This window comes from Perca flavescens, chromosome 16, assembly GCF_004354835.1.
Source record: "Perca flavescens isolate YP-PL-M2 chromosome 16, PFLA_1.0, whole genome shotgun sequence".
Taxonomy (NCBI): domain Eukaryota; kingdom Metazoa; phylum Chordata; class Actinopteri; order Perciformes; family Percidae; genus Perca; species Perca flavescens.
In genome coordinates, this window is record NC_041346.1 from 16200337 (window position 1) to 16215531 (window position 15195).

Below are 15195 nucleotides of genomic sequence, written 5' to 3' on the forward strand. Positions count from 1 at the left end.
AGAACATTTAACACCATTATAATTCATTAATTAACTTATATTTTACGCTATGGAATTTGAATAAATGAATTATGGTTATGGTTAAATGCATTTTTGAGGCATTATTTTTCTGTTCTAGTGTAAATACTGAGCCTGAATACAACCCAACATGTATATGCAGACGCGGTGTAGCCTATAAAAGGGTCTATTTATATGCCCGAGTATGTTAATTATTATACAGTCAGCTCTAGCTGTATATTTCTAGTAGCAAATAAATGGTAATTATAAAAATAACTATCATTTACATTGGGATTTTTTCTCTCTCTGGCAGCAGCTATAAATGTCTGAGATATCAAACATACACCAGCAGAGTTTGAGTAAGTTTCTGTCATAACTGTTCCAAAGTGTGTCCACCCTTCTCACGCATATGAACCTCTTTCTTCACCCTCCCCCTTCTTTAGCTATAAGGCAGGCCAGAGAGCCGCACAAACTTTCACTACAGCTCTTCAAATACCCTCTGGTTCTCTGCGCTCCCGTCGACTTTGCAGCCCTGCAGTCTGCCCTGCACCTATGAAGCCTTGGAGTAAAAGTTGCCAGCCCCTCAATTTGATCCACTTCCTGTAGCCAGACTCCTTCCCAAAAGTGGAGAGAGGGGGAAACGGGGAAAGGAAGAACTCTTTCTGTTCTAAATAAGGCTTTCTGAGGAGCAGCAGGCAACTCCTCGCCTCTGCACAACTTCTGTAGTTTGTGCCAGTGGCAGTCAGATCGTCGCGCACCGCAGCGTTTTAAAGAGAGAAAGCCTTTTGCGTTCAAAACAACACTGTGCGCCGGTTACACCCAAATCCACGCATGGTATATGGTACGGATGGTACAAGTTTTGACGCCCATCGCCGAGTCTTCTCCTGATTCCACGCACCGAGTTTGGAGACACTGTACGCTGTGAGACTCCAAGGGTTCATGTACTGGAAAAATGAAGTTTTGTCCCCTCTTTCAGAGGGAAATAAGATTCTGTCCGAAGGAATTCCCACGAAACAGGTACTAACACTTTGGACACGGCTGGGCTTCATCTTTGTGCGTAAAAGGTTCAAATTGGAGAGATAGCCCACTTATGCACTGTGTGGGCCTTCACTGCTTGGTTTACACTGAATTAGCTTTTTATCTGATGGTCGCGATATATGTGGCATAACGAAGCCTCAACGTGAAATCATTTTTGATTTACCAAACGGTTTATCTTCTTTCTTGAACGCTGCGTGGATCTATCCGCTGTTGCAGAAACGTGCAGTTTATTTGCAGCCCGCCGCAGCGTGTGTGAGTTTTGTTTTGTCTCTCTGTGATGTCATAAGAATCACTGCTTGTGTACTGAGATCAGCTGCACGCGCCAGCCGCTGTAAAGAGGCACGCGCCTCTCTGTTATGAATAGCGTGATTTGCGGTCCGCGAGCCTCTCGAGCGCTGCCAATTCGCCTGAGAAGAATTGGATTTTAATTACAGCCATTAAAAATCAAATTTGCAATTCTTTGGGTGACCCGTTGCCTTTCTCTGATTGACAGTTGAAATTGACACTCCGGGTCCCTCTTATCCACAGCGTTTCAAGCTATTTGTAATTACAGGTAGTCCCCCCCCACCCCCCCCGTTCCCCACTCCACTCTCGTGTCCTGGATTGCGAAGAAAATACTATTATTCTGAGAGGCACGGGTTAAGGGCAGGGAAAAATCAATCCAAATTGAAATAGCTTCATTAAAATGTGCCTTTTGTTGCGGGGGCCCTTTTAACAGTTTTATCCGGCGTTTATTGTCAGGACCACTTTATATAGCATAGGAGTAGCCTTGCAGAGCTGTCCGCAAATGTCTCCCGAGGATTTCTCAGCTGACGATGACACGGGAAAAGTGATGAAGACCTGCCGTTTACTGAACGTTGTCTTATAGGTGATCTCCGCCGAGCATCAGAGTACACCGGGAGCCTCACGCTGCAGTGTGGACTCTAAACACGCGCCAATGGTGAGAGCTTTATTGCCTATTTATGCTATAAAAAAAATGGTCTGGATAATTCAGTGCGTCTATTTTGCGCAGTAGTTGACCCTTGGCCCGAGCGCATCCACTGCACGTGGAATTATATGGTTAGGATTCATGCAAACAGGCTACATATTTTTGTGCGAATTATGCGCGCATTGATATAGACTACAACATAAAAAAAAAAAAAAAAAAACTGGCGACATCTGCAGACTGGCACTGTGGGGATTATTCTGTGTGTTACTGAGCTGTGCTGATGCCCTCTTGCAGTCTCACTCGGACGGAGAGTCCCAGCGGTCCAACATGGAGCGGGAGGACACTCGCTCGTCCCCCAGCACTCCGTCCACCCCGTCCGTGTGCTCGCCGACCTCCACCACCAGCTCGGTGCCGTCCACCGGGAAGAACATGTGCGCCAGCTGCGGTCAGGAGATCCTGGACAGATACTTGCTGAAGGTGAGAGGCCGACCTTAACCATCAGGGTGAAACTGCCCGTATGGTCGGAGCAGAAATCATTTTCTTCTGGGGGCGTCTTGTTTATTTGTTTAGCCTTCTCTTTTTTGACGCTGGGATTCACATTAACAGCAAATAGTGTGTCTGCACAAGAGGAGCAGGAGGATGCCATGTTGACCCGGCTCCTGTTTTGGTTTGGACAGGCCTGCTGTGTTTTTGCGCGGACGTTGTGGAATGAACAGAAGGCCTGGACAACTGTTACTGTAGGCATTCTTATTGTAGAATTTACACTAGATACAAATTAGCCACAAATAAATACATTTGCGTCACCCATAACTATCAATATAGACCGAACGTAGCCTTTTATGTATCTGGCACACATAACACCCTATTATATAATTATGTTATAGTTGTAACACAAACGTACAAAACACGTAAACCATATACAACACATGTAGGCCTGTCTAAATTGAACAGCTGCAACGTAACATTTCAGGAATGAAAGGTAAAGCAACAGACGGTGTTTGGAGGCGCGCAGGTACAACAGGGATCCAGTGTTTGGATTTTTTCTGTTTTACAGCCTCACTGTCAATACGCCCTGTCTTGTCGCGTGCGCCCGCGTGCTTCCAACCAAAACAGTCTTCAGTCGAGCGCAAATTGGTGTTTGTCAGAATTCACTTGTGTAGTTGTGTCCAAGTCTAGGCCTGTTAGGATACCATCTATATTTTGTTTTTAAACGTTGTACAACTGGCTGAAAAAACACACTTTATGAAAAAGATTTTTGAAAACGAATTATGTAGGCTATGTAAATAAATATAGTAGCATATTGATAATATGGAATCTAATTATCTAATATAATACATTCAAATCTCTCGTGTGCAGAAAGTTTATTTGGTCTACCGTGAATTTCTGTATTAGCCCTCTTTTTCTTGTGTAAATATCGTGCCTATATTTCTGTGGGCCAGTTACATATTTCACACTGCCGATGCAAATACATTTATGTCGCCTATATAAATCGTTTTCTACTAATTAGAAAAAGAAGGCCTACAATAGTTACAATAAATTATGCTTTGTTGAATAAAATCGCCATTGCAAAAATATGTATTCTGAAATAAACATGATTGCATTTAGAACTTTTCTAACAGCTTATTGTAGCCTACAGGGCAGCCTTTATGATCTCTCTCGCCAAAATAATTAGGCTAATTTGGGATAATAATATTTTAAAATGAAATGATGTTTAGGCAGCGATATGGCTGTGCAATCTGTGAACATTCAAAATAATTGTAATCATTTTTCAGTCGTCATTACAGATCAGGTCATTTTTCTTTTTGATTTAAGGCTATATCATAATTGCTATTGAATGAAAATATTACACTCAGTGCCAGAAAATATTAGCTATACGGCCTAAGCACAATGCTTTAGGTTCGATATTTTTCTATCATAAAAATGCATGCATTTCAGCAGCTATTAGTCCACTTTTCACTACTTAGGCCTAAAGGCAAATTATTTAATTTCTAAGCAAAACCCCACGTCCTAGTATTTCAAATATAGTGTTGCTATATACTAGAAAACATAGGCTACACACAAGTACAATAGGATAGTCGGGCACTACAGACTCACTAAAAATCCCTATAATTGAATATTAAAATGATAACATGATATCAACATAAACTCATTTTTGAGCATCACTGTTAGAAATGCAACTTTCATAGAAATAATTTGGTGATATTTTTAAGGTAATATCTTGACGTATTACATCAATATAAGCTTAATTTGGCATATAGAAATATTGAACAGCATACCATAGTAATGTGACATGCCATTTATATACAGACATATATGATATACTGTATATGAAGTTGTTACTCAGCACCATAGGCACACTGTAAGTCCTTAATGTAGTGCTCTATCATCGGTGTAGGCTTGGTTTGACATGAGTGTTGTCTCTTTGCAGGTGAACAACCTGATCTGGCACGTGCGCTGTCTGGAGTGTTCTGTCTGCAGAACGTCGCTACGTCAGCACAACAGCTGCTACATCAAAAACAAAGAGATCTTCTGTAAAATGGATTATTTCAGGTAGGGTAAGTTTATGACCGTGTTTTCAAAATACCACGTCTACTCTGCCAACACAGAAATCTCTCTCTCTCTCTCTCTCTCTCTCTCTCTCTCTCTCTCTCTCTCTGAGATGGGTGCGGGTTGCCTCATGTGTTCCTGAAAGACCTTTTCAAAAGCTTCTCCAAGTCTGTAACAAAATAAAAGTCTAACTGAAAGATCCACAGCTTTGTTATGGCTATCCAAAACATAACACTTCCAGTAGCTACAAAAAGAAAACCAATATCTAGCCTAGCAGAATACATTTTGGGAAAACTCTGCTTTATCTTTAAAAAAGCAGAGGGAGGTTATATAGGCTGTGTTATGGGGAGGAGGTTTTTTTGTCCAAATTATTTCAACTTCGAGCTACCAGATCATATTATACTTATTATATTATAATATTTTCCCATTTTTGTGTGCTAAATAAATTCATTTTTTATTTTTATGCCAGATTAAATGATACAGTAAAACAACAATATAGATAGTGATATTATTATTATTATTATTATTATTATTATTATTATTATTATTATTATTATTATTATTACAATACATACACACACACACACACACACACTCAAAAGGTGGTGCTAGTAGTAAACATTTATAAGGAACAGGGGTAATTCGTAAAATGCTGTTGTTAGAGAGAGAGAGAGAGAGAGAGAGAGAGAGAGAGAGAGAGAGAGAGAGAGAGAGAGAGAAAAGAGAGAGACTATGCTGATTTATTGTAATGTAAGGATGAATTTAACAGTTGTATCCATTCAATACACACTGTACTTGTGTTTACGTACAGCAGAGGAGAAGGAATACGTATTGGTTGACTGATGTTATTTCTCATCGATTCTTTATTCACTTATTTGACCACATGTGTGTGAATTTGTGTGTGTGTGTGTGTGTGTGTGTGGTATCTGAGGTTAAATGGAGTTCACACCAGCAACAGCATATAGTACAATTCTGTGCTGTAGCCTGAAGCTGGTGGAGATATAGAAGGCCTATGGACACATATGCATCATGCACATCAGTTTGTGTGACTGCTTGGAGCTGTGAGTGAGCTTTGGTGTATGTCTGATTGAAACGTGACACCAAGCTACCGCTATGAGGTTTATAATCACCAGCAATTAGTTGTCCTCCACCCCAGACCCTCAGGCCTCCAGACCAGCAATTAGACCGCCCGAGTGCCTGGTCAGCATGTTTCTGTTCTGAATGTGACTCCTATCCAAACTAAAAACACACACACACACACACACACACACACACACACACACACACACACACACACACACACACACACACACACACACAACACACACACACACTAAAACAGATATGTGCACAATTACACATGGACACGCACTTAAATATGAGAACATGAATATGAAACATTTACTAGCAAGAATGCACTTCACACAGTGCCTCCTTTTACAACTCTAAAGAACGTACACACACTGACACACATTTGCACTCTGACACAGCAACACACACATAAACATACACTGATATCTCTGTTTATTTATGCATGTCCAGCAGCTGCCAATAATTTTGCTATATTTTTTTCACAAAACGGAGATTTTTGTGTTTTCTCTGCCACATAATGATAATATTTTACCTGACCCGTCTCCATTTAAATGCTCCTTCATCATTCACCTCTCTCGCCCTTAACACTGCCCTCTGGCCAGTGTTAATAAACACCCAGAGAGGATTTAAAATATGTCAGAGCACTAGAAAATGGTAATCAGTGGTACAGATGTGGCTGTCACCGTCATATGTTATACTCATCAGAGAAATCCTACACTCTAATTATATGAAATACAGTAATTGTGATTAAAAATACATGCCTAAATATAGAAGAAGATTTTAAAATAAAACTACACGCACATTTTGCAGGGACTACAAAACAGAACCATGCTAGCTGGTGAGCAACAGCTAGCCTTAGATAAAGCTAATTTACCCCCACTTTCAGACCTGTTTCCTATAATTGAAAAATCAACTGTAATGCTCCATCATTTTAGTAATTTTGATTTATTATGCATGCCACACAAATAATCCAGTATCTTAATAACAATGGAGCCTAACACCAGATAAATCAGACCTGCTAAATCTAACTAGCCTAGATCAGCAGAGTAACAGTGACTGCAATCTGAGCCTCTGATTCCAGTGTATCCATGTGATTTTGTGACATTATATTCTAATCACATTTAAATCTATAATTTATTCATTTGGTCAAATGGTCAAGAAAGCTAAGATCACATTTTGTTTGTAGACACTGAGGGTGTAAATTAAGGTTTAACATCTTGCATTTCTGTTACACAGCTTGACAAAGTTGCCTTCAAACTATTTTTTTTTTAGCAACTTCCCAATTTGTGTAGTTACTACTCTCTGCATTTGTTAGGCAGTATAGCCATGTACTAAGTTATATTATTTCTTGATTTTTTAAACTACAGTTTTTGTATAGAGCAAAGCAAAGTGATAACAGTAGTCTGAAGATCAAACTGTTAGACATTTTGCCAACTATAGCTGTATCTTCTTCTCAATATGGTTACAATATCCGGAGAAAAATATTTCTCATTTGCATAATACTATTTGTAGGTTTAGATTAGATTTCCTCAATCACACTGGAATAACGCTAAATGATTTAGAAAATCTTGCAGTGAAGATTTGCTGCAGGGCCGGGGCCTGTACAATGGTTACCTCTGTAAATATAAACTGTAACCTGGGTTTAGGCCAGATTTAAACTAGGCTAAACACCACTGCGAGTCCAGATTCTTTGGGCTGGTTTCAAACCTCTGGAGATATTTCCTCATTTGTGTCAGCCTCTCATCTGGCTTTGGACTGACAGCTGCTTTAATGGGGCGTAATAGCAGGAAATCAGAGTGGGTTTCCCTCCATATACGTGTGTGTGTGTAAGGGGAAGGGGGGGGCGGGGGGATGTCGGGATAGAGGGTGCAGGACAGAGCCCATGCTGTGCCTCTCAAACCCATGTCAGGCCTTCAGGGCTTGCTACACACACACACGCACGCACACACACACACACACACACACACACACACACACACACACACACACACACACACACACACACACACACACACACACACACACACAGGCAAACCACTTCTTTATCAGCCTCCCCTCTTGACCCCCCTCGTCTCCCTGCAACCCCTCCCTCGCCTCGCTCCGTAGAAACATCATCCTCGTCTTTGAGCTGCAGGCCACACAGGAAGTTACATTGCTGCACTAATCAGAGGCACCCTGGGATACTGACAGTGTAACCAGAGTACATGTATGTAGGGAACTTTGTGGGTGAGATGTGTGTGTGTGTGTGTGTGTGTGTGTGTGTGTGTTGTAATAATAATTATTCATCAACCCACCTCTGGTTAGCTGATTAGGTCTCCATAGCAACAAAGACAACCGGTACAGAGCGAGTGATTTGAGTTTTAATAAGAACTGAATGAATTGAAATTATAATAAGACATCTGTCACACAATGCTACATATTTAAATAAAGGCTGCTCAGTCAAAGCAATGAAATAGATTCTTCATTTTGTAAAGCAGATGACAAAGAAAACTGTTTACTGCAGTCTCAAAGAACAGAGAATCCCAAAAAAAATCACGGTTTCTCTTGTGCAGGGTTAATATGCTAAAGCCTGGTAATATGTTAAATCTGTTAAAAGATGTTGTCTGTAAAGTACTTAGATCACTTCCTCATCTTAGATTCCCATACAAGCAGCCTAGCACGAACCTCGCGTTGTAAACCGCACAGTCGAGCAAGAACTCTCTCAGGACAAATCTAATAGAGATTAGAGTATTCTCATAGCACATCAGAAATAATCCAAAAAACATGTACCTCCTCAAGCCCTCAGTCCTCAGCTCTTTTAGCAGCAGGTGAATTACTGTAAAAAAATAAATAAATAAATAAAATTGAAAAAAAAAAAGCAGTAAAGATTAGACGAAAGAAGGGGAGCAAATAGGAGAGGTCTGGGGGAAAAGGGAGTTTGCGGTGTAGGATTTTCCCTCTTGTGAGTGATACAGGGGGATGTGAGGATTGACACTCCAAAATAAACACCAGGTTTTTGGTACAAAGACAAAATAAGATAATAAGAAAAAGGAAGGGAGGGGTCTGAGGAGATGAAGATGGAGGAGAAGGAGGGGGTTAAACAAGGGATGATTTGTAGCTTTTCTGGGTTCTGTCTCGGAGCATGAAACCGACAAGCTGTCATGCTAGATTAGCCGCAATGTTCCACAATGTTTTCCTCTTTTACTGTAGAAACAGCCTGGAATTCTCCATAACAATCTGAAGTTATACGCACACACAGTACAGTAAGCGGTGGAGTCGATTTGCCTCCGGAATGGCATTATTGGGTTATAAGAATTTTTTTGGTTAAGTTGCACATATCTGTAACAACTTAAGCCCTTTGTAAGTGCTATGCCAGCTAATTTTATTTCAGGATCACCACAAACACTCGTGGTCTCACTGCTCTAATGCTAAACTGAATTTGTTTGTTATGAGGAATGCCAGGCCTGGGACCGTTCTTGATGCTCTTTTTATATTTAGACATTGTTGCATTACTTGACAGCGATAACAAAAACTAGGAGGGCAGACAGACATATGCAGACTGAGACAGATAAGTGGCAGATCCTCAAACAGCAGGCATTTAATGATGACCTATAAATATTCTCTACCATATACTACATGCAGAAAAATGAAACTTTTGGCCAACAAGCTCATATACATGAGGAGGGGTACGAGTTTGTGAGATGTCAGGGCTATAGTATGCTTTCATCCCAGATAGAGTGGACTTGAGTGCACTGATACACTGCCAAACCCACTCACTTGGCAACCCTCGTGCTCTCCGTCCCCCCTGCTCTCTCTCTCTGCCATCGACGCTCTTTACTATTTCCCTCAGCCACTTACTTCCTCTCCCCATGTCTATTCTTTTCATCCTGCCCTCACCAGTTCTTGCATCCTTCATATGTTTCAACTATCGACGGCTCTTTGAATTTGGCTCATGATGTGCTCGTATGAGTTTTCTCTTTATCTCTGCTCTGCTGAATTAAAGAAGAAAAAGCGTAAAATGTATTAGTAAAAATGTTGAGTCAGCCATCAGCTCTTGATATTTATTAATGCTTGTTTTACAAAACAATCCCATCAATATGAAAATGTTATTAATTTGAGCTAAAAATAAAGTTTGCTGTTATGCTTCTTGCCCCCAGTTTTACCCTTGAGGCAGAACTTTCTCTCAGGCTGCTTACAAATAAATGAGGAGCTTAATGTCTTTTGATTCTGGTCTAAAACAGGAAATGTGTCTAATATTCCAGTTGTATTAAAGTGGAGTTTTTTTTGATAGGAGAAGGCTGAACAAATCCCACTAAAAGACCAAAACGTAGTTATTCTTCTCTGCCACAGACCTCCATTGTTGTACTAAAACTATTATAAACACATTATTGAGCCACACCTTTTCACTAAGTGACATGACACGATTAACTGCACTGGTTTATTTAAAGTCAATACTACACCGTCCTGCTGCTGTAAATACTCGCTAAAACATCAAATGTTTATTAATCCGCAGCTAAAAATAGTCCGCAACAAATTAATTATTCACTCTTGTTTGAATTTTTGCAAAACATTACAGTGCCCATCTGTTGTAGGTAACTATTCAGCCTTTAAAAAATGAAAAGAAAATGTAACTATATATTTGTGACCCATTTTAAAAGATTTTCATCTTTAGTAGGATTAAATGGGATTGGGGCTGAGTGCCACAGACAGGCTAGGGAAGTCAAAAAAAACATTGTAAGAGGGACTTATGCACACTATCTCTGAAAGATTATGAATACTTAAATCTAGTGCAGTTTACTTTGTCTCTGTCCTTATGTTTTCTCACCCTTGTATTTGTCCCATTCTGTCCTCAATCACATTTATATCAAATATTTCAAAAGACGAGATCACGTTTTTTGTTGTTGATATTTATATCTTGTTTTGAGCTTATAAGGAATTATTTTTAAAGCCTTTGCTGACTTAACAAACTTATGTTCACTAACCCACTCCCTGCCTAACCTCTCTTTCCACAACTTTCTGTCCATTTCACTTTCATCCACCCACCCATTCAGAACAGTAAAGTCAGGTGGTTTAGGTTTATATGCCGCCTGACCTCACTGTTGCTATCAGTTACAGCGGGGCGATCTCGAGTGATGTCATATAAGTCTTTCTTCATCTTCAAATCCACCCTGGTTTACATGTGTGTTGGTTTGTTCCCTGGTGTGTGCGCGATTCTGTGTTTGTGTGTGTGCACGTGTACATGTCAGGGCCTTCATGCATCAGCCAGGAAATTGCAGGTGTTGGTTTGTTTGCATTCAAGGCTCAGCTTGCAGCCGCAGTCAGGAGTCTTTTCTGAAGGCCACATCCTCCTCCAAGGTTTCTTCCTTAAACCTTTTGAGTTCTGCCAAAACTTCAAGTTTAAAAACATTTATTTTCAACTTCAGCTCTCTCAACATATTCTCAAAGAAAAGGACGTCTGTGCATGTTTAATTCATTATGTTCAATAATGTGTGTACTACATTGGGCCTCGAGATTAGATTTAAAAGATCATCTACCGCTGCGATTTTCTCTACCGAAATGTTGCTTTTACCCCATCAATGACTCCCTAATTCCTCATTCTGTTTCTCCTCCTCTGCCTCTGCTCTCTTTTTCTCTCTCTCACAGTAGGTTTGGTACTAAGTGTGCCCGCTGCGGGCGGCAGATTTACGCCAGTGACTGGGTGCGCCGTGCAAGGGGAAACGCATACCACTTGGCATGTTTTGCGTGCTACTCGTGTAAGAGGCAGTTGTCCACGGGAGAGGAGTTTGGCTTGGTGGAGGAGAAAGTCCTGTGTAGGATCCATTACGACACCATGGTGGAGAACCTCAAACGAGCGGCTGAAAGTGGTGAGCAGTGGTTCTGGCAAATTTACTTTAATGGTTCTCTGTGGCTGTCCAGATGTTTGCTCAAGAGTCCTCCCAAAACTGAGGTTATCTGAATTTGTGAGCAAAATCATGACTGCATAATTCACCTTTGTATGATTTATTATTTCTTATATCACTGATGATGTAATACGTCTGGCCTGCTTCTTTCTGACTTCTCAGTGGTCATGTTACAAGAGCTCAAGACCCTCAAATTTGGGTCCCAACTGAAGAAAAAAATAGCCCCTTTATGAGATGGTGTCCAAGTCCTCTGGCTCAAATACATCTCCTGGGACTAGCTTAGTCATTTTAAGTTGTTATTCAACACGTTTGCCTGTTATCTCACGTGTCTGCCATTGTGTTTTTCAGGCAATGGTATCACATTAGAAGGAGCAGTTCCAACGGAACAGGACAGTCAGCCCAAACCGGCCAAAAGGGCACGGACATCCTTCACTGCTGAACAGCTACAGGTCAGACACACACACACACACACACACACACACACACACACACACACACACATCGCACCAATCTCAGCTGAAAACCAATGTGTTTCTAATACAACTTGCAGCTTATTTTGTAAATGTGCAGCACTCTCGCCACATTTGAACTACATTTTCACTCTGTAATGATCTCTGTATAGATTTCAGCAGCCTTTGATTTCATGCTAATGTTTTGTCTCAATATGCAGATCATGCAGGCTCAGTTTGCCCAGGACAACAATCCAGATGCCCAGACGCTACAGAAACTAGCTGACATGACGGGCCTCAGCAGGAGAGTTATACAGGTCAGTACACAGAAATCCACTCTCTTCTGGTACTAATCTACTTATGCTATGGCGAGGTTGTATTGAAATAATTCAGCAATATACAAACACCTACAACTTGATCTAGCCATACAATGATTAAAATAAGGAAAGGTCAGATTATGTTAAACTGCCAACATATCATAGTAAAATGTTCAGGTATGCACATAAATATATTTTCAATGTTTTGTCTGTCATTTCTGATTCTTATAAAACCTACTTTTGAAATAAATCAACGTATTGCGATTTTAAGAATATAGCAACATGATGTCTGGTTACATTGCGTCTTCATAGGTGTGGTTTCAAAACTGCAGAGCAAGACACAAAAAGCACACGCCCCAGCACAGTGGGGCTCCTCCAGGTCATCCCCAGTCCAGGATACCCTCGTCCCTGCCCGATGAACTGCATTACTCCCCCTTTGGCAGTCCTGAGCGAGCGCGCATGGTGGCCCTTCACGGGTATATCGACAGTGAGTTGTAGTTAACTTTTGTGCAGTGAATAGTTAATTATAGAGCTATTCTTTGATTCAGCATTTCTGTGTTTTTGTGTGCTCCCCAGGTCATCCCTTCTCCATGCTGACCTCTCAGAGTCACCCTCACCAGGCCATGTCGTTGCCCCAGCTTCCCCTCAGCCGCTAGCGCTCCACCACTATGACCCTTAAGACCCCTAAACCTCTGGATCCTAACCCTTAATCTCCTATCACTGCCGTCTGCAGGGCTGACCCGGAGATCATGCAGTCAGCTTGGAGAACAGACACATCTTACAGGAGCCATGCCCACTCGGGAAACAAAAAGAGAAATGGAAGAATGAGGAAAACACTAAGAAACATCATTATGTTTTTTTTTTTTTTTTTTTTTTTTTGAGGACAGGAATATCCCACCTGCAGCCACTCTGTCAAGATGATCCTTATCATTAGCAGGAACTCACTGACTGTATTTTATACCACCTAAAGGACCCATTTTGCTTCACATGTACAGCATCCTCCACTCTACCCAGCCATCCTCTGACTTGAAGGAGGAAGGGAGTTTTAAAGGGATGAAACTGAGCAAGGAAGCAGGACTGAAGCCTTTTGAGTGCTGTCAGAATACTGAAGATAAACAACGAGGGGAACACTTAAGGGGGAACTGTCATTGTGGCCCAAAGGGCCCGGCACACACAGTAGACCGCATTAGAGGTAAGACTCCTCACTCTTTACTCTCTAAGCAACCATGAAGGAAACATAAATGTAAATGATATAAGTTTAACTGTTTTCTTTAGGAATGGCATCACAAAAAAACAGAAACATCCTAGTTACAGTTTGGGTAAATTTTCCACTTAAATGTAGGTCTAGAATTAGATGTTTGTTAAAGAATGAAAATATTGTGTGCCTTATCTTTTCAATTATAAAAAAAAGAACTTTACAGAGGTGAATCAGTGAAATTAAAATTCCTGCCTATAATTCGTCTCTAAACTCTTCTCGTCTTTTTTTACGAGGATTTAAAATTTTCCATTGGTATAAAATCAGCATCTTGACGTTTTATCACGAAGAAAACCACAACTAAAGCTAAAAGATTTTAGGCTGCCACAATCCTGTTACATTTCTTTAAACTGACAGAGAAACGAGGAAGTCTGAGATGAGCACACTAGTCAAACTACACATCCCTACAAAATCTGTTACAAGTTACATATTTTCATATTTCCAAACAAGTATATTGTCACTAATTTATAATTTCTAAGGTTGTTTGTTTAGCCTCTGTGTGTGTGTGTGTGTGTCTTTCACACAAAGAGGGACATGGAGTGTTGGTGTCTCGGTACATTATGGACAATATGAAACAGACTGGTGTTGTACATAGTAAAACGTGTGTGTGTGTGTGTGTGTGTGTGTGTGTGTTGGCAGGGGTAGAGAGTGTGCATCTGTATTTTATGCCATGGCCATTGTGTGAAGAACAGGATCCAACAAGACCTCAATGTCCTTGTATTTATTGAGATGGTAAATCCCTGTAAAGCACTTTTTCCCTCTGAAATTGTTTTGTTTTGCAAAAAACATGAAATGAAATCAAACAAAAAAGTTTATTTGATAGACTGTGCATCATAAATGTTTGTGTACTAAAATGCAATAAAATAGAATGTGATATTTTTGTGGGTTTGGATCATTTATGAGGATAAATTAATGAGCAAATAATTCACTTTTTTGGGGGGCACAAAGCAAAGGACATTTGGCACCAAGATTAAATTAGGCGCAACTGGATAGGATTTTTCAAATGACAAACGTACAAATAAAATAAATAAATATGAAGTAATTTTATGTGCTATGTGTTTTGTAATTATGCATAATTCTTATTTTTATGGATAGTGTACATTGTGTGTGTGTTTGTGTGTGTTGCATTTTTTTGAGCGTGTATTTGCCATGAAGCAAGAATGGTGCATCATGGGAGAGATTCTCTTTGTCCAAAGGACAGCTGCCTATAAAATACTGGATGTCTTATTTATAAATGTTATTTTCATCTTTGAACTGGTGAAGTTGTTTAGGGGATTGAGGGGCTATCATACCCCAACATATCCTGTTCTAACAACTGATTATATGTTAAAGGGAGTACAAGACCCTCACACAGCAGAACTGTATCCTGTTAACAATCAATATAGGTTATTCCAAATCATATTGCTAATGTTCAGGCTGAACATTAGCAATATGATTTGGAATAACATATTGATTTGGAGACAATGCATGGGTCATATTCTGTTAATATTATACATTTACAGATTTAGTCTATTACACTTTTCATTGATGACCTGCGACATGAAGCCTAATATCTTCCTTACTGACACAGACTATGAATGTCATAGCGCCATTATATTTATTATAACTCCGACAATGTATACAAGGACTGAAATAGGTCAATATAGTAATATGAAACATGTTTTTTCTTTCAGTATTTGTCAGACATATAATA

The 15195-nt window shown here is 40.2% G+C and overlaps 1 protein-coding gene across 1 annotated transcript; it reads left to right on the plus strand.

Annotated features, from left to right (window-relative positions):
• The first annotated feature begins 680 nt into the window (after nt 1–680).
• Nucleotides 681–14351, plus strand: lhx6a (LIM homeobox 6a). Its single transcript, XM_028602099.1, has 9 exons — nt 681–1014; nt 1904–1975; nt 2258–2440; nt 4392–4513; nt 11225–11445; nt 11830–11930; nt 12152–12247; nt 12560–12734; nt 12824–14351. The coding sequence occupies exons 1-9, from the start codon at nt 937–939 to the stop codon at nt 12901–12903; spliced, it is 1128 nt and encodes a 375-aa protein (XP_028457900.1). The 5' UTR covers nt 681–936; the 3' UTR covers nt 12904–14351.
• Nucleotides 14352–15195: the final 844 nt, after the last annotated feature.

Bases quoted from the DNA above. Each gene is read 5' to 3' on its own strand.
- lhx6a (XM_028602099.1), top strand. From the start codon at position 937: ATGTACTGGAAAAATGAAGTTTTGTCCCCTCTTTCAGAGGGAAATAAG. The intron at 1,976-2,257 runs GTGAGAGCTTTA...GCCCTCTTGCAG, and splicing joins ACTCTAAACACGCGCCAATG to TCTCACTCGGACGGAGAGTC. The intron at 11,446-11,829 runs GTGAGCAGTGGT...TGTGTTTTTCAG, and splicing joins CAAACGAGCGGCTGAAAGTG to GCAATGGTATCACATTAGAA.